The 18,580-nt window shown below is 38.6% G+C and overlaps 2 protein-coding genes across 4 annotated transcripts in view; one reads left to right on the top strand and one right to left on the bottom strand.

The window, feature by feature from the left end:
* The first annotated feature begins 253 nt into the window (after positions 1-253).
* Positions 254-9,375, top strand: LOC149319189 (protein-lysine methyltransferase METTL21C-like). Its single transcript, XM_089511244.1, has 5 exons — positions 254-292; positions 4,103-4,233; positions 5,167-5,306; positions 7,398-7,515; positions 8,917-9,375. Exons 2-5 carry the CDS (start codon positions 4,113-4,115, stop codon positions 9,309-9,311), a joined length of 774 nt encoding a protein of 257 aa, XP_089367370.1. The 5' UTR covers positions 254-292; positions 4,103-4,112; the 3' UTR covers positions 9,312-9,375.
* A 379-nt stretch (positions 9,376-9,754) lies between these two features.
* The window catches only part of TPP2 (tripeptidyl peptidase 2), a 57,603-nt gene continuing 48,777 nt past the window's right edge, over positions 9,755-18,580 (bottom strand). The window contains exons 25-30 of one of the 3 annotated variants that reach the window (XM_089511241.1): positions 15,780-15,931; positions 15,552-15,648; positions 13,968-14,098; positions 12,722-12,929; positions 10,983-11,102; positions 9,755-10,722 (exon numbers count right to left, since the gene is read on the bottom strand). In XM_089511241.1, coding sequence (XP_089367367.1) covers positions 10,633-10,722; positions 10,983-11,102; positions 12,722-12,929; positions 13,968-14,098; positions 15,552-15,648; positions 15,780-15,931 — 798 coding nt within the window. In that variant the 3' untranslated portion in view covers positions 9,755-10,632. Of the gene's footprint in view, positions 10,723-10,982; positions 11,103-12,721; positions 12,930-13,956; positions 14,099-15,551; positions 15,649-15,779; positions 15,932-18,580 lie in introns of those variants that run through there. The other 2 variants (XM_089511242.1, XM_089511243.1) reach the window with 2 other exon arrangements.

Genomic DNA, 18,580 nt, shown 5'->3' with positions numbered 1-18,580 from the left:
TTTATTTGCTTGTTCAATTTAAAATATCAGAATTAAGGTAATTTAAGTTATTCTCACTAATTTGCATGCAGCGTGGGAATCTCAGCTAGAACCCTCTCTAGTTTGAAAGGGTTTCCCCCCTCCACTTTAAATCCCTAAATGGTTTGAAACCCGCCCCTCTTTCCCTGTTCCCATCCCACAGTTAAGTTATGCTAGCACACCTTCACTATAAAAAGGCACCAAGCTGGTTGCTCAGAAATCCCACAGGCTTAGGATCTGGCTCCTTGGCAGTCTGGATTGATACGCTTTCCAGGTAAATGATAATGCTAGCCTTTCTTGGGGCATGGTCACTAGCAAAGGGACAAGTGAATGAGCTGAGAAAGACGTAAGGGATGTGATGGGGCATTTTAGACTTCATGTTTATTTTTAATATGTATCTTGGAAAGGGGCACAACAGGTGGTTGTTAGGTCAAGCGAGATGGGAAGCAGACCAGGAGCATAATCTCTCACCACCAGTCATCTTAAATTCAAAGGGAGATTTTTCTGAGAGAGTCCTCTAAAAAGATTGAGGGAAAAGGGAAGATTCTCATCAAAATGGGCCCAGGATTAGGAAAATATAAAATGTCCAAAGGGCAAAGAAAAGCTGAGTGCACTCACGGGTTCACATGCACATGACGGAAAAGAAAAAATAAATAAGAGAGACTGAATTTCAGGACTGGTGAGTTTTGGGCACGGTGCCCTGGGCACTCTGCCTGTATCAACCCCCTTGAAAGTCCTCTTCTGTAGCTCCTCATCATTTCAGCGTGGCTTACCAGAAGGATTTCCCAGCACATTGTGCCCACATTCTGCCTCATGTTTTCTTTCCTGTGTAATGTTCATGGGCAACTGAGAGGATGCTTTCTTGTCTTGTCCTTTTATCCTTGACATACATGGCAGTTTTGACTAAATATTTTTCAGTTCCTGGAATCAGTGAACAACTTATCTCTTCTTGCCTTCAGGTCTCTGCTGCGAAGTTCTTCAGTGGGTTACACTTGAACAGAATGCAATTAATTTGAACAAATTAGAAACTTCTCTTTGCAAAATGCAGAATGAAAGGAGAAAAATATCCTTCATAAAACAAAACAAAACATTAAAACTTTTCTTTGTCCAGTCTGGGGAGTGATTATAGTAGTAAGGAATGTAAGGCATTATGGAAGCAGCTTGGGTGTTTATACCAGAGGAACAGATTTGTTACACAGTCTTTTGTAGCAAAAAAATAGTCCTTTGCCTTATGAGAAAAGACCAGTTTTTGTTGTGAGATAAGCTTTTGAGGACATCTAGTGGTCACTGTATGAATGAGATTCAAGGTGACTGGATATCATTCTTTGATGGCCTTTGTAATTTTTGTTCATCACTCAGTATCCTGGAATCATGTAAATATTCTAGAAATGTAAAGAGTTACTTTAAATATAGACTTCCTTATGTAAATAGTAAAACTTTGTTTCTGCAAAAAAAATATGGGTAGAGGAAACTTGGTGCACAACATGGTTGTTTTCCTTTTTAAAAAATTGGCCAAGTTTAGGTGTGGTTAGAGTTATGGACTGGAATCTGGGAAAATCCATGATCATGTCCTCACTGCGCAATGGCACTCTATGGCTTATCATGGGCCAATTGTTCTCTTTTAGCTTAGCCTACCTCATAGGATTGGTGTGAAAACAGAGAGGACCACTTTGAGCTCATTGGAATTAAGACAATGTAGTAAAAGGTAGAGAGCCAGTGTGGTCTTGTGGTTTGAGTGCTGGACTAGGCCACTGGGAGACCAGGGTTTGACTCCCCCCTGAGCCACAGAAACCCACTGGATGGCCTTAGATAAGTCACATACTCAGGTTCAGAGGGAGGCAAAGGTAAACCCCTGTCCTTGGATAGCAAGTCCATGGATACTGAGGTCCCACTGTACCCTAGTTGCAGCGAGGAAAGAACTAGAGAAGATATTAAAGAGCAAAGATAGACTATTGAGTACTAAAGTTAGAATCATCCAAGACATGGTATTCCCCATCACTATATATGGTTGTGAGAACTGGACAGTGAAAAAAGTAGATAAAAAGGGAAATCAAATCATTTGAGATATGGTGCTGGAGAAGAGTGCTGAGCAAAAAGACAAACAGTAAATACCCCTAGAAGCCAAGATGATCAAATTGAGGCTGTCATACTTTGGCCAAGGCATGACTCATTAGAAGAGACAATAATGCTGGGAAAGGTTGAGGGTAGTAGAAAGAGAGGATGACCGCATGCCAGATGGATGGATTTACCGTATACTCAACTATAAGTCGACTTCATGTTTAAGTTGAAGGCAGGTTTTGGGGCCAAAATTATGGATTTTGATCTGACCCATGGATAAACTGAGAGTAAAACTTAAAGGCACATAACAAATGTGTTTTTACACCTTTTTTAATGAACAACCTGGTATTAGGAGTGAGTCATGAGGGGGACAGGTTTGTTGATGACACTGAATTATTTAGGATGATGAGAATAAATGGACTATGAAGAGCTTGTACAAATGTGACATATATGATGATTATGGGACTCAGAGCAAGTGGTGTAACAGAAATTTAACCCTTTCTTATACTGCTATGGTCTAGAGCAAAATAAGGTAGTGGTGGGAAGAATTCCTCACTGCTGTTAACTGAAGATTTCTCTAGAATACAAATCCTACAGACTACAGGTTCTTACTTATCCTGCCCATAGGTTCTGTATTTTTCAGAGAGAAGAGATGGGTAGGTAGGTGGATGGATGGGAATCAACTCTCTTCCCACATTGTGTCTGATCTAAATTGTGTCCATATGGCTACTATTAACTTCTTTACCACCCTCCGCAGAAGTAATAATGGCTCTCAATGGTCTCTTTAATTTATTTTTAATATTTGTAGCTGAGGTGGCAATGTGGGGTTGCAACTCCCAGCAATCATCGCTGCTGCTAGGAGTTAAGAGTTCAGCAATATCTGAAGTGTGGCATGATTCCAACCCTTGGTGTGCACCCTGCTCTTAAATTGTTGACAAACATTCTCATTCATGTGGTTTGGAAATACAAAAACAGGAAGGTGTTGTGTTTCCCATTATATTCCTGTGAAACACAGGCATGCAAAGAAAAATCTTATAAAATGGCAGGAGGGAATAACTGCTAGGGATTGGGAACAGCTTTGCTTTTGATGGGACATTGGAGGGCCATACACATTCCCACCACGGTGTGGAGTGTGCTCTGCACCTTGATTTTTTACTTCAAAAAACTCCTGCCTTGATAGTGTCGAACTACATTTTCCCCATCACTGGTCTTGAAAATAATATTGGAAACTACCCTAAATTTCTGTCTATATTACATGAAAGAGAAACTTAAACATACATATAAAGCAGACAAATCTACAGTCAAACTGTTAGTACAGTTGACAAGACAAGACTCACCCAGGGAAGCTGCATGGAAAAGTGATACTCTGTCCAAAAGCAGGTCACAGAACAATGCTATTTCTGCAACCATCTACTCACTAGAAGCACATCGAGTGCAATTATAATAATCAAAGAGAGGGTACACTTTCCAAAAACACATATTTGGCAGCATAGTATAATGGTCAGAGAGCTCAGTGTTGGTTTCAGCATTGGTCAGACCACCTCATATGAATTTAAACACATCACTCATCTTTATCAATCAATCATATCATTCCCCAAGACTGGGAATCAAGGTGGCTCACAGAAAACATTGTGAGCTTACAAAGGACATTTGAGAAAAACAGAAAAATATAGGTGTAATAAATGAACAGAACTTACCATCTCGAAAGGATTTCACTGCAAAGGTCTTAGCGCAAGATTGTTTTTCTCCTGGAGGCAATCGACATCTTGTAACTGGCATTCAACATCTATGGTCTAAATCCAGTGGAACTTTCTTCCTCTTTATCTGGAATATATTTGCAGTGGACAGGAGACAGTAGTTGTGATGATCAGAAATTGCCTTTCCTACTTCTCTTGGATTCTGACATTGGATCTTGCCTGGTATTTTCCACAAAGGGTAAACAAAGAGATACAACAGATAAAAGAATGATAGACAGCTGTTCAAATACACAAGGAACCACCTTATAGTTTCATTGTTCCTTCTGCAGTATTCCTGGTATGATTTCTACACAGCACCAGTTGATCGTAGAGCGAGCACAAAGAATAATGGAAAAGGAAAAACTGCTTGAAGATAAACCTGAATTTGAGGACAGCAACTATTCTCTAGCATCTGAATCAGGTAGCCCTTTGAAACATGTATACATATGTCTGCAAAGGGGTATAATTCAGAGATACAGCTGTGTTAGTCTGTATTGTCAGTGTGCAACGGGATTTTATAATACCTTTGAGACTAACTGTGCAAAAGAAGTTGTAGCAGATGCTTTTGTAGACTTGGTCTACTTCCTCAGATGCACAAGGAGGTAGACAAAGTTCTAAAACACACTGCAAAAGTAATCAAGTTTGAGACCACTTTACCTGCCTTGGCTCAATGCTAGGGAATTCTGGGAACTGTAGTTTTATGAGAGATTTAGCCTTCTCTGTCAGACAGCTCTGGTGCCACAATAAACTACAGTTCCCAGGATTCTCTAGCACTGAGCCAGGGCAATTAATGCAATTTCAAACTGGGTTATTTCTCCTGTGTGTTTTGGATTTAAATCTCCAAAAGCTTGTGCTACAACTTCTTTCACACAGTTAGTCTCAAAGGGGCTACAAGATTCCTTTGCAGACATACCTACAAACTTCATTCTAAAATATTTGTTTTAAAGTAGCCTGTCTTGACCCCCCCAAAAAAAACATTTAAAAAGCTGATTTGTAATTGCATGAATTAAGATGTAAAGTGGGAACGTTTAGCCCCTTTCACCATGGTAATTATATATTTTAAATAGTTGTTTGTGAAAACCTTATGGGATTCATAATCTCAGCTAATGCATGCTGACAACTGTGGATAGAATTGCTAAATCAAAGTTAATTCCCTAATACTATTTATTTAAAAATAACCGTTTTGCTACAATCTGATATCCACTTACCTGGGGTTAATCCTCAGTGAATTGAAGGGGACCCTCTTCTGAGTAAGCATTTCTGATGTAGTTGTTTTTGGCACATTTTAATAAAACATTGACAGTTAAAGTATTCTTCCATTCACTAGATGACTTGTTTACCATCTCTCCTACAGGGCCACGTGTGTTCCAAATATTGCAGAAATGGGTTCCAAGGGCCTCTTATTACTTTGACAAAGAACATTATTGTTACGCTGGCCACCAGATCATCATTCATGAATCCATCGAAAGCCTCGGAGCCGTAGTATGGCCTGGTGTAAGTAACTAACCAGGAGTTACTTTGTGCAGTCTGTTCTCATCTAATCCTCTCAACTCTTTGCACCCACATACATCCCACAAAAGTATACAGTTGCTGCAGCGGTGGCTGCCTTTATCATGTTTTATGGACCATACATAGTTGCTAAACAGGTTCTTGCCAATAGCTACACCATGACAGGGATGGGGATACCTGACATCCAGATGTTTTTGGAATGCTGCTGCCAATATTTCTCACCTTGGCAAGGTTAGTTAGGGTTGATAGGATCTACAGTCCAACATCATCTGGAGGGCTTGAATCTTGCATTATATGCTGCATTGGTCATTGAAATATAAGCTTTAATTCTTAAAAGTTATGTGCCTGCATAGGCTGTACCTTTTGATAACAGAGAAACATGAACCATCCTATCAGGATCAGTTTCTTCTTGGGAAAGAGACTGGCTCTGTCAATTAATTTATCTTCATATATCTTTCCCCTCATGGTCATTGCCATGTTGAGCTCTCACTCAAAGCATTAAAATAATTTGGGGGCATTTCTATTGCAACTAGCCAGAGCCAAGGATCCCCTTCCCCTTCTTCTCTTTCCCTCTACACTCTGTGCACTGACCATCACATATTCTGCCCCTCCTCAACTACATCCAAGGATGATCATGCAAACTGAAAAGGCAGCTTCCTTTCTATATGTATTTTCCAGAGTGAACTCAGCAACTCATGTCATACAAGCTGAAATTTGAATAGTGCCTAGAGTGCACCTGCCCCAGGATATCCCAATTTCTCCAAAAGCTTCTTCTACATTGCATTAATACAGAAAAGTTTGTTCAGGCCTCCTTGTGCTAACAAGTTACTTATCCCTTTTGAGGCTAGGCATGGAGCAGCACATCCTTAATATGAGTAGCATTGTGTTACCTACTGTTAGATGACATACTCATCATATTGTAAGTGAAGCAGCAATACAATATTTCTCTTTCACCTATTTAATGCCCTACCCATATGTCTGAGGATTTCCCATTCTTCTAAGAAATGTTAATTTAATTCATCCAACAACAGCCATTTTCCTAAGACTGTGTGAAGAGAAAATGTATTAAGCTCAGAGTGCCAGATCCTTTCTCCACAAACAGGGCTGCTTCTACATACAGCTGTTTAGATCACAAACCACCCCAAAATCTCCCCAAACTGCATAAAAAGACAACAGTTTGCTCCCCTATCCTCACAAACCTCCCCAAAATTGGGGGGGGGGGGGAGAATTGCCTGGAAATTAGCCAAAATGGTGGCCAGAAATGACATCACATCACTTCATGTGTGCTGAAATGTGCTGCTGTGGAAGGAATAACTGCCTCTGCCGTGTCTGCAGTTGCTCACCCCCAATTCAAAAGATGTAAAGAGTTCTACAAGGAGAGGCAATTCATTCCCTTTTTTGGCCAGGAACAGAACAAAATAAAACAAAAAAGTAAGTCCCGGGAATCAAGATCTTTAGGGCCAAACAGCACCAGAAAAACAAGATTAATAAAGTGCTTTCTGGTGTGTCCTATTTTGGCAAAGTATTTTTTTTCTCGTGAAGCACTTCCAATCGCCTCTTCTGAAAACAAATGCATTTTAAATATCTTGATTTTTGAACATTTCTTGGGTTGCAATGGCTAGTCATGCTTAAACGAATAAGCTGTTAGTCCTGGATAACTGGTGTGTGTGTTTTTTAAAGGATTGCTAGGAAGAAATTGGTCCAAATGGGTATGAATTAGACTTTTCTTACATTCTACAGCTTGGGATGGAGATTTCTGTTGCATTCAAAAGGCTTGATGAAAGTAACACTTTCATGTGTTGAAACTTGTTGCACCCCTCACCTTGACCATCCACCCATATGAGGCAGTTTCAGGGGGAAAAGTGTGCACAACTTTATGCACCTATTTTAAACTGTAAACAGCCCAAAGTGCACAAAACCAAAAAAATAGGAACAATAGGAAATGCAAACGTAAAATGTACGAATAGGTGTGCACATTAGAAAGAATGGGCATGAGTTTCCATGTGTCTCATCAGAACTCAATATGGAAGTTTAATTATAAATTAAAATCTTAACATTATTGATTGATTATTTTAGGCTCTTGCTTTGTGTCAGTACCTGGAATCAAATCAACAAGAAATCAACCTCAAAGATAAGAAGGTACTTGAAATTGGAGCTGGAACAGGTCTGGTGTCCATTGTAGCGAGTATACTAGGTTGGTAATTTGTGTGTATGTGTGTACACTCTCAGCTATGCTCAGAACTCAAGGCAATACAATACAATACAATCCCATATACATTCATTCACTCTTAACATTTGGCAGTGCTGTCTGCTTCCAGCTCTGGCCAGCTACTATAATTGTTTAGCCATCATCTAACCTTTCAATTTCTTAGCGGGAATCACATATCTTCTGAACAGCTGAGTCAATGGCTAAGGATTGCCGATTTATAATCAGGGGGAGTCAAAACATTAGTCTACATTTGGTTTAGCTTCTCTCTCCATTCCCTATTTTGACAACAATGTTTGATTCAGACTTAGGTGGACAAACACATTTTTTCCCCTGAAAACTTATTTGTTCTGAGATTTAATTTGATATCTCATTTGTCTGTGACTATACTCAGTGAGTATGGGGCAGTCCAAAGGAGACCTTGAATTCCCAGATGCATGCAGCGTTGTCAACTTCAAGTTGCTGTTCAAACAAGAACCTATTTTACTCTTCTTAAATAAAACCACTTAAAAGAATATTTTGTTTCTTCTGTGCGTTCAAGTTAACCCTATCACTGGGTTTTCTTGGCAATTTATTCAGAGATTATCACTGCCTTCCTCTTAGGCTGAGAAAGTATAAAGATAAAAGTATTCCCCATTGACAAGGTTGTCAAGTCATGTCCGACCATATTGGCTGTACTCATCTCCGTTACTAAACCGAAGAGCCAGCGTTGTCAAAGATTACTTTGTGGGTCATGTGGCCAGCATGACAGCACAGAATGCTGTTTAACTTCTCACTGGAGTGGTACCTATTTATCTACTTGCATTTACATGCTTTGAACTGCTCGGTTGGAAGAAGCTGGGACTAATGATGGGAGCTCACCCCATCATGTGGCACCTGGGCCTCGAACTGCCAACCTGTTGATCTTGTAATCAACATAGTCAGCATCTTAACCACTTGAGGCACCACATATATAATTTGCCCAAAGTATAATTTGTATACATTGCCCAAAGTCAGCAACTCATTTGGGTATAAATGGCTGAGCAGGGATTCAAATCCTGGTCTCAGAGTTCTAATCCAACACTGAAGCCAATATAGGTTTACAGAGAGACAAAAATGCCAGCTGCCCAGGCTTGCAGTATTTTGCCTTAAAAGAACATGGTTGTTGTTTTTTAAAAAAGTGAATTACTATTCTAAATTAATTCAAAGAACACTTAGCATAATTTTATCCTACAATAGTTTAATTTAAAGAATAACTCTTACAAGAGGCTGCTTCCACCTGCAATGGGCAGAGACCCTAAGCATCTACTAATTAGAGTAAAGACAGCAATATGGAAATGATAACCAAACAGAGCACCATGTTCTTATCAAGGCAGACTACACAGTAAAAGCTCTTTTGTTCTCTTTCAGGTGCTTTTGTTACTGCTACTGACTTGCCTGAGGTACTTCAAAACCTGGAGTACAATATTTCAAAGAACACACAGAATATGAATGTTCACAAGCCTGAAGTAAGAAAGCTGGTTTGGGGAGAGAATCTCAATGAAGACTTCCCTAAAGCAACTCATCGTTATGATTTCATTGTGGCCACAGATGTTGTGTATCACCACACAGCTTTGGATACTCTTCTAGAGACAATATTCTACTTGTGTCAGCCTGGGACAGTCTTGTTATGGGCAAACAAATTCAGATTCAGCACAGATTATGACTTTTTGGACAAAGTCAGCAATATATTTAATGTCACACAACTGGCAGAATTTCCAGAGTCAAACGTCAAATTGTTCAAAGGTACAATTCGAGAAAATTAAGATCTGGAAGAGTGTCAGAATCCTGAATGAGTAGCATCCTAAAAGTTTTGATTGAGTGGTCATTTTAGACCTGTATTTTTTTCCCCAGAATAAAACAATCAGCCTGCAAACAGAGCTGATTAGGCATAAGGAAATTTTTACTCAAGTGCATGAATGTGCATACAAAGCACAGTATGGCAGATCTGTGACCATCTATATAATATGTTCTAACTACTTTTTAAAAAAAGCCCTCAAGCTATTATTGAACCGCCGACTACTCCACAAATGGCATATGAACTAAATTCTTTCACCAACGTAATTTCTACACTGCTACAAACATAACATTTTTATTTGGCCTCCATGAAGTCACATATGCAACTAATGGTTTCCTCTCAATTTTCTCAAAATTTAACAGTAAAAGTTAATGCCTCCTTTATCAACTCTTGAGAAAGTAGGACAGGTCTCAGCTTTGTTACTTGCTTTATTATTTTAACAAAATTAAACCACTGAGTGCTCAGATTTTTGATACTGAAATTTGCACATTTATTCCGCAGTTTTACATTTTTTCAAACATTATTAACATGTATGTATAAGTTTTACAATACCTGATTAAGTGTTTACTGTCTAACACTTTATACATGTATCAGTTTACTCTGATACTCTGTATCGCATGGATAATTGAGAGTATCTCCAAGTTGAAGATATTGAAGAGCACCTTTGCACCAGCAATTCAGAATACATTTGCAGTGAGAGTGTGAAAGTTTTATTATTTTTTTAAAAAATTCAAAATGTAAACTCTTGCAAGTGGTACTGGTAATTAAGTTCCATTAATGTTAAGTCTAATAAATAAGGTTTTAGCTACTTTTGATGTAGCTTCATTCTTAAGGCCTTCATATACAATTGAAAATTTATGGTTAAACACATTAAAATCCTGCTTATTGTAAAAAGAACAGCTTATACAGGCTTGTGGTTAAAATTACGAACAGTTAGGAACCACATACACATGCAAGACGTTTTCCCACTTCCATTTCCTAATGCTTGGTGCTGGCCATTCCAAAACACCCATTGCCAGCAATGTGATGTTATAAAACCGTTTTGTTCGTAGATTTTCATTTCATTTCTTGGATCACCAGGGACTACCCTGGGGAACTGCGTGTCAATCTATTGAGACACCCTGATGACAGGAGCCAATCTAGCACGCACGTATTGTAACCCCATCTCCTCCGATTAATACACACAATCAAAACATTCAATAATGGATGAAAACATGCATTCCAGTAAGATCACGTTTTTATATCCAGTCAGTGTAACAACATCTCAAATTTATACGACAGCAGGTATTTCAAAACACACAATAATCAGGTGGATACATGACAGGAAGCCAATTTTCAGTGAAAGATGCACAGTGAGTCCATCCAAGTAACTTCATTAACTAAAAAAAAAACCAAAACAATAACAGTTATTGGCAAAAATTAGATTCTTTCATTTTAACAACTTGTGCTATTAAGTCAAGATCCACTAAAAAGTGGAATTCTAATCAACAGTATAAGCAAGAAATAAACATATACATCTGATTCACTGTAGCTTTGGTGGTCCTATACAAATATGTGAAATGTAGTTTTGAAGTTCCTAACATGTTACTGAAATCTGCACACAGCATTGTTCCTGGAATGTGTAACAATGACTACCTACCTGTATACAATTCTTCAAGTTTTCTTTGGTGGGTTTCTCTTCTGCAAGTTTTGTTGCAAATTTGAGACCTCTGCCATACATTTTATTTACCAGTGCATGCTTATAGGCAAATGGTAAAACCTGCACAAGGTGGAAAAGAAAGGATTCAGTTTATGAATGTTCTTCTTAAGGCTGCAGCGCTTACCTGCCTAATTTTTTTTTAAGACTTGGCAGAAGCAGTACAAGAACTACAAGCACAGAACTTCTTTCACAGTGGGGATGCTGTGTTGTTGAGAGTTGTTGCTATAACACTAAGCTGATCATTCAATAATACCACTGAAGAAAGTGTTAGTACTGGACTCCTCTCAGCAGTATGATTCTAAATATTTTACAAAATTACTTTCATAGACTTATTATTATCATCATCATAATCAATTGGTTGGAGCATTGGACTATGATCCTAGAGACCTGGGTTCGAATCCCAGCTTGGCTATGTAAACCCACTGAGTGACCTTGGGAAGTCACACTCTCAGCCTTGCAAGATGGCAACAGCAACCCCCTCTGAAGAAACCTGCTGAGAAAACCCCATGACAGATCATCTTAGGGTCACCATCAGTCAGAAATGACTTGAAGGCACATAGCAGTCATCACAATGAGATGTACTGTACAGAGACTAAAAGGACAGGTCCCTGCTCTGAAAAACAATACAAGACAAGACAAGAGAAGGGAAGCAATTTTTGTGCCGTTTGGTGATAGGCCGAATCACAGTAGGGCATGCAAACTGTGCTTTGCAAAAAATGGAGAAGCAATATGCTGATGACAGACAAAAAGGCTGCCTATTGTTCAGATTCCTCATGAATGTTTAAAACTGTAAGGTTAACTCCTGTGTTCTTTAGGTATTTCAGATTATAAATACATTATTAATACTGCATACTGGATTGTACGTTTTTGTATTATCTACATCAGAAATATGAAAAATTGGCAAAAACTAGTACTTCAGATAATAGAACAAGGTAAAGTAGATTGCTCAGGGGGTGACCAAACCACTCAATATGTTTCAAATCGCTGAATGCTATGCCAGGATTCATAATCTACATTTTTATTTGCAGATTGGTGCTTAAGCACAATTGCATCATTATCACTTCCGGACACAGAAACGAATAAAGAACATATCATATTCCAAATCGGTAAAAAAGGTGAGAATGAAAGATTTTTTAGCAAGTTAAGTTTAGGTGCTGCCAATAAATTAATGAACTGACTATAGAAAGTCAGCCAATTTGTTAATAACTGGCTACAACACGTGGTGCCTTTTCAGTGGTGGACACTAGGCTCTGGAACTCCCTTTCCAGAGAAGTTAGATTGGCACCCTCCCTTTCTTATTATAGAAAGAAACTTTTCTGTTTCAACAGGCATTTGGTGATGACCGTCTCACTTAAATATGGCACTGGATCTTCCTGATTATTATGCTGGTGTACATGCATATGCATGTTTAATTACGTATGTTTTCATCTTGTTTTAACTTTTTCATCACATCATCTGTTTTTACCTTTTCTATTTTGTGAATTTTTAACAATATGTTTTTTAATTTGCTGTAAGCTGCTTTGAGTTGTGAACTGGGAAAAAGGCAAGATAGAAATAGTAGGACAAACAACAAAAACATCATCATCACCCCCCCTCCCCCTTGAAACCAGGTAAAAATCAGGTTGAAGCTCCTCTCTTCAATTTCAATAAACTTTAACATTCCTCCCAACCCCAAATACCTTGAGGTCAGACAGGTCAGTCCACTTCGTCGTTTCCCAGAAAGTCTCCATAAGAGCATTAAGACTACTCTCCTGGCTGTCATCCTTACATTCAGCATCACTTGATACAGCCCCTTCTTGGCTCTGCACCTGCAGAAGCTGGTCTGCCAATGCACTTCCTTTCCGACAGAGAGCATCTACCAGTGTAGATTTCTGCTTTTCCATCTCGCTAAGTGGGAAATAAACAACAAGATCACTGCATTTACAGTGACAAACTGCAGCTTTTCTAAGAAGTTCTCAACAGTGAGCTGAAAATTATCAGGTTATAGCCAAATATTGTGCTAGAACAAGTACTTCAATGCAATGTAACCTGCTCCCCCAGCCCTGCCACCATCCATCCATACCATCTGAAAATTTCTTCAGGAAGTAAACATCTAGAGTAGGCTTTGAGGTCAGAGAGCAAAACTACCCTCTTCTAACACAGTTGTTGCCAAACTTTGATCCTCCAGATGTTTTGGACTTCAGCTCCCAAGCTTCCTGACTGTTGGCCAAGCTGGCTGATACCTCTGGGAGCTGAAGTAATAATACCCCGAAAACCAAAGTTTGAAAATCAGTTCTATCAGCTGAAAGTCCCACTGCAATGGGGTTTTACCACTGCCCACCTCTACCACCTCCTGGAAGCCCTCTGTACTGCCCACACATTTATTTGAGGGTTTCAAAGTCCTCTGGAGTTAAATTTTGAGGGGACACAAAGCAGGAATGTCCCCTAATATTTTTTGCAAACAGGAGGCAAGGAAAGTAGGGAACTGGTGCCACTGAATCCAACCCATAATGAATGTGCATGTACATTTTTTTCAATTATTTATCTCAACTCACTGCAAATGTGAGCACATTTGCAAAAGCCCTAACATCTGAAAATCATTACAATGCATTAGTCCAAAATGATATGAATGTTTTTATGAAAGAAAGCTTGAGTGCTGAGAGAATTATGCTAAGCTCACATTTTTAACTTTTCACCAATTTTTAATGAAAAATCCCAGTGTTATCCATTTCAGCCTCCAATATAGGACAGAAGCTTTGAATCAATGCATGAATTGAAAATGTTTGTGAATGTGAATGCATTTATATACAGTGGCCATGAAACAACACCGAGTTGAATACTATCATATCATGACTATAACTTGAATTATTAACCTTCAAGAAGGAACCACCTTAGGAAAGTTGCAGAAATAAGATGCAAGAAAAAAAGTATTTACTGGTTAGGTACTTTTTTATAGTAGCAGCATCTGGCCTGGGATCAGTCTTCATAGCAAGATAAATTGCAAGGGCTGTTTGATCTATATGTGAGATAACTGTATTGGCAGCCTCAATAACTTCATTCAGTCTTTTCATTCGTTCCTGGATGAAACAAACAAACAAAGCTGTTATTTCAATTCAGTAGGCTAATATATGTATTCAGTTGTCTTTGACAGTGTTTGGGTAACAGACATATAACCCAAGGTCAGAAATCCTGCCCCACATTATTGAGGAATGAACATCATGTCTGGCTTTTCAGTAGTTAAAGTGATTTTGGGCTGTCACAAAAGAGAAGCAAATTATTATTTAATTTATTATAAAAGGAGGCACACTTGTGGAAGTATCTATCTTAGCTTCCAAAAGAATTTGAGCAGCAGTGAATATTACCTATCTTGACATGTGAAGGACAGCATCTGATTTATGGTCTGGAAGTCACTGAAGGTGAATGAAGGCCATGTCCAGGGTTTGTAAGTTCTGACAGGTTACACCAGCCTAAATACAGGCTTGGAGGCAGAATGTGGATCTATTGTCCAAAGATGAGCCAAACTAAGTATGATCAGGCTTGTCACCAGGACAATAGCCACTAGGTGACAAAACTGACTGTAGTAAGCATGCATTCAGTCCTTGCAACCTGTCCCAGTGGAGAAACTACCCACATCAGAGAAATCACAGATCACTGAGTCACTGAAGGAATTTTTAAATCAGTTTTTAATAAAGGAAATCTGGGTTGGATTCTTAAAACATGAGGCAGTAAGTATATTGAGTTGAGAGCAAACGGAAGAAATAGGAAGGTGTGAAAAACACAGGATCTGTTGCCATATGGTAACCAAAGTCATGCTTTGAAATAGAAAAAAAAAAATGAAAATGATGACACCTGAAGCAGTTATTAAACTATGCACTGGATACCATATAAGCCTATATGCCATCCTATAGAGCCCTAATTAACAACTGGCTACTCCTATGATTTCCTATGTCAGGTGACAAGTTAGCAGGCACTCTTAATACAGAATGATGTATAAATCAGCTTTCCCCTGCCCCATCTGGCACCTCCAAATATGTTGGGCCACAATTCCTAGGAGAATTCAGAAAGCTCTGTTGATCTTAATGTAGGCTAAATAAAAGCCCATTCCTCATCCATGAAAGACTCCATACATGATGGGAGAATGTTGATTTTTCATACATAGAAGAGACTGTCCTCTTCAGAATATTGCTCACTAAAAGAAAGAAATGTAAACACAGGCCTATGATGCTTCTCTTCCACCATATGTTTATCCAGCCTACATTCAGAATGCCTAACTAGGGTTATGATTTATGGCTTTTACCACTTTCAAGATTCAATAAAATCACTTTGGAGAAAATATGACATCAAATCATCTTCCAATTTTTTGGATTCCCCCCCCCCCCCCCCAGATCATTAAACTGGGTATGTACCGATATCCTAAACAAAATATCAGGCTTCCCAACTCATAATTCTAAATTGCCCAGAGCACTAGATTAAAAGGCAGAAATTGACTACTGAGTATTCTTAAGGTCTTTTAAAAGAAATGGATCATACCTTTTCAGAGTCCAACTGATGAAGTCGTGCAACATACAAGGGGAGATGATTAGCGAAAGCCTCTTTCAATTCATTATACATGTCACTGGTATCAAGCCTATAAGAGATATAGTGTCAATGCATATGCTGACTGAGCAGATTCTGGGTGAGAGGCAGTGGAAAAATTGTATTACTATATCAGTCCTTTGAAGGATGGGATTTAAAATTAGGAGAAACAGAGAAACGTACTTCGTCATCCACTGAATCTTCAGGTCTCGTAAAGCTTCAAGAAATTCCTCTTTTGCATCTTTCTCTTTGTCTGCATCTTTCTCTTTTTCCTTGCTGCCATTCTTACTTTTTATTGGTGATGGGACCAGATGATAGTGAACTGAAATTATATCCTGCCAGAAGAAAAACAAGGGGGGGGGGGAAGCAATCTGTTCAGACCCAACAGTAGTATTTCTTTATTGTAAGGCAAACGTACTACAGTTGTAAAATGAAGATGTTATTTATATAAAGCAGGATTGAGAATGTGTTCACCTCAAGATGTTGTTCAAAACAGTACAACACTTCCCATTAGGGATTGGGGGCATGCAGTTCTCTAGATGATGGGCTGAAACTCCCATCAGCCCTCACAGTTGATTATGTCAGCTATGGGTGATGGGAGTTTCAGCCCATCATCTAGAGAACTGCATGCCCCCAATCCCTAATGGGAAGTGTTGTACTGTTTTAAGACTCAGAGAAGATATGCTTAGTTCAATTATAAATGAATACTACAAATGATTAGTTACATTTACTGAGGAATTTAAAAGTGTGGTCTCAAGCCAGGAAACTTACACATGAAGCCTACCATATAATCTTCAACAGACTCACTTAAGATCTGTTTTACCTTGTTTTATTAAATTTAGAACAAACTTTCATGGGCTGGAGCCCAATTCATTAAATGAAAGTCTACAAAACCTTCCTACAAATAAAACTTGCTCTCCTATCATCCCACTAGATTGTTGCTTTTGTTCAAGTATCAGAGACTCACTTGGAAATTCTCACTTGACGTGTGGACCTCATGCATCTTTCTTTATAACTTTTTTATTGAAGGAAAAAATATCAGACACAACTACCCAACAGAAGTAAAGAGATCTAAGCAGCTGACTTTGTTCCGATAAAAAAACATGGTGTACTGTAGCAATGTAAAGCATGGCCATAATCCTATAGCTTTAAACCATTAATGAAACAAACTATTTTGAGCAAATTGACAGTACCACTGCTTGTGAAGGAGATATCAAAGACCTCCCTATGTAAGGAGAAGAGCAGCAGCAAAGGACAAGGGGCACCCTGGCCACTAGCTGCACTCAAGGCATCAATGCCATAGGAGGTAGACACCCACCATACTTCCAGCCATAAGCTAGCTTTTTCTAGAGTGCTCTACCTCATCAATGCCTACTTCCTAGTGTTCCTCAGGGCCAAGACACTATGGGAATTGTGTTGAAATGGCACGGGTGATTTCCAAAACTACTGTTTCCACACTACATTGGTTCAAAGGACCCCTAGGAACAAGACAGTGGAGAAACAAATCACCCTAGAAAGTGACAGCCTTGAGCTGGAAGCATGGGACAAGCGATCTGATCTTAAAAAGATTAACAGGCATCAACCAATTGTTGTTCTTTTTTCAAAACTATCTCACATATAATATATTGTTCTAAGGTATTTTAACCACCAGCCCACCATTTCCTAAATTTTAGCATTTTGTTACCATTTCCCTGAAGCCTGCTGGACTCATGAAATAGTGCAGTACCTAATCTATACTAATCTATACTAATGTAGTTGAGATAATTCTTATTTTCTTTTTTTTTTTTAAGAAAAGGATTGTCTCCATTTTTAGTTGAAGGAGTAAAAATGCATGAATTTACCCTGCCTTTTATCTAACGACTTGATGGTTATAATACATGGTGGTCCTCCCATCCACTTTATTCTTACTAACTTCAATGTCTAAGTCTGCAAATCTGGCCTTATATCTGTATATATCAGACTTAGTTCTCAAGATGGGAGTGAGGATTAGAAGTCTCATTTGGCATATGTTTTTATCACTATTGTTGCATTACTGTATCTTATTGATGGGATTATTTTATTATTATTATTTTGTTTATTTGCATTTTTTCCAGAAATTCTGTGTCTTGATCTTTTTATATTGCTTTTGTATCTACTGGCTGGACCAGTATCAAATTGTGACAGCTTTTAGATTTTAACAATAAAGTGATTTTACCTTACCACTTTATTCTTATAACTCTGAGAGTTATATCAAGGTATGAGATACGGGGCCAGTGAATTTCATGGAACACTGAGAATTTGAATTTCTCAATGGCAAGTCCACTACTAAAATTACTACAGTACAATGTGCTTAATTTAAAAAACAAAATCACAACAAAACAAAAGCCCCAATCACACCTTAAACTGGAGTCCATCAACTACAACTAAGTTTATAGGTTTATATCACTGTAACATCTGATTAGATATCTGATTAGACAGCCAGTGTGGTGCAGTGTTTGTGCATTGGACTACACCCCTAAAAACCAGAGTTCAATTCCTCGCTCAGCCATGGAAAGTCACTGGATGACCTTGGGCAAGTCATACACTCTCAGTCACCATAAGTCAGAAATATTTTGTGTGGAAGGCACACAAAATATTTGATTAGAGAAGACATTTTTACAAGCTCAGAAAACACTGAAACAACTTCTATCACTCCACAAATTTTGAAACCATTAGCAAATCAGGCCTTTTCCAGAATACTGTTAGAAGAATGAGGGACCTGGCAAGTGTACATTCATATGTAGGAAATTGCCCACACTAGCAACAAACAGACACTCTACTGAATACCAGTTTGGTTCAGAAACTACGTAAGACCAGATTTCACTTATAAACATTTCTGTACCAATATAAAGCTTTCTGGGTGAAGCTAGATTCCTGAAAAGGATACCAACTCCTTTCTGGAATGTCTGGACATTTGTCCAATGAGACAAAAACATAACCGCTGCCTTCCTACTTGACTCCTCCCT

Source organism: Sceloporus occidentalis, unplaced genomic scaffold (genome assembly GCF_023333645.1).
Source record: "Sceloporus occidentalis isolate IW3139 unplaced genomic scaffold, rSceOcc1.0.p SCAF_2, whole genome shotgun sequence".
In the NCBI taxonomy this organism is placed as follows: domain Eukaryota; kingdom Metazoa; phylum Chordata; class Lepidosauria; order Squamata; family Phrynosomatidae; genus Sceloporus; species Sceloporus occidentalis.
The sequence above is the reverse complement of the archived record's forward strand: the minus strand, read 5'-3'. Positions and strand labels throughout refer to the sequence as shown.

What these genes read in the sequence shown, in the direction of transcription:
- LOC149319189 (XM_089511244.1), top strand. Translation starts at nt 4,113, where the DNA reads ATGATTTCTACACAGCACCAGTTGATCGTAGAGCGAGCACAAAGAATA. An exon ending in GAGCCGTAGTATGGCCTGGT is followed by an intron (nt 5,307 to 7,397) that starts GTAAGTAACTAA and finishes TGATTATTTTAG; the next exon opens with GCTCTTGCTTTGTGTCAGTA. An exon ending in CATTGTAGCGAGTATACTAG is followed by an intron (nt 7,516 to 8,916) that starts GTTGGTAATTTG and finishes GTTCTCTTTCAG; the next exon opens with GTGCTTTTGTTACTGCTACT.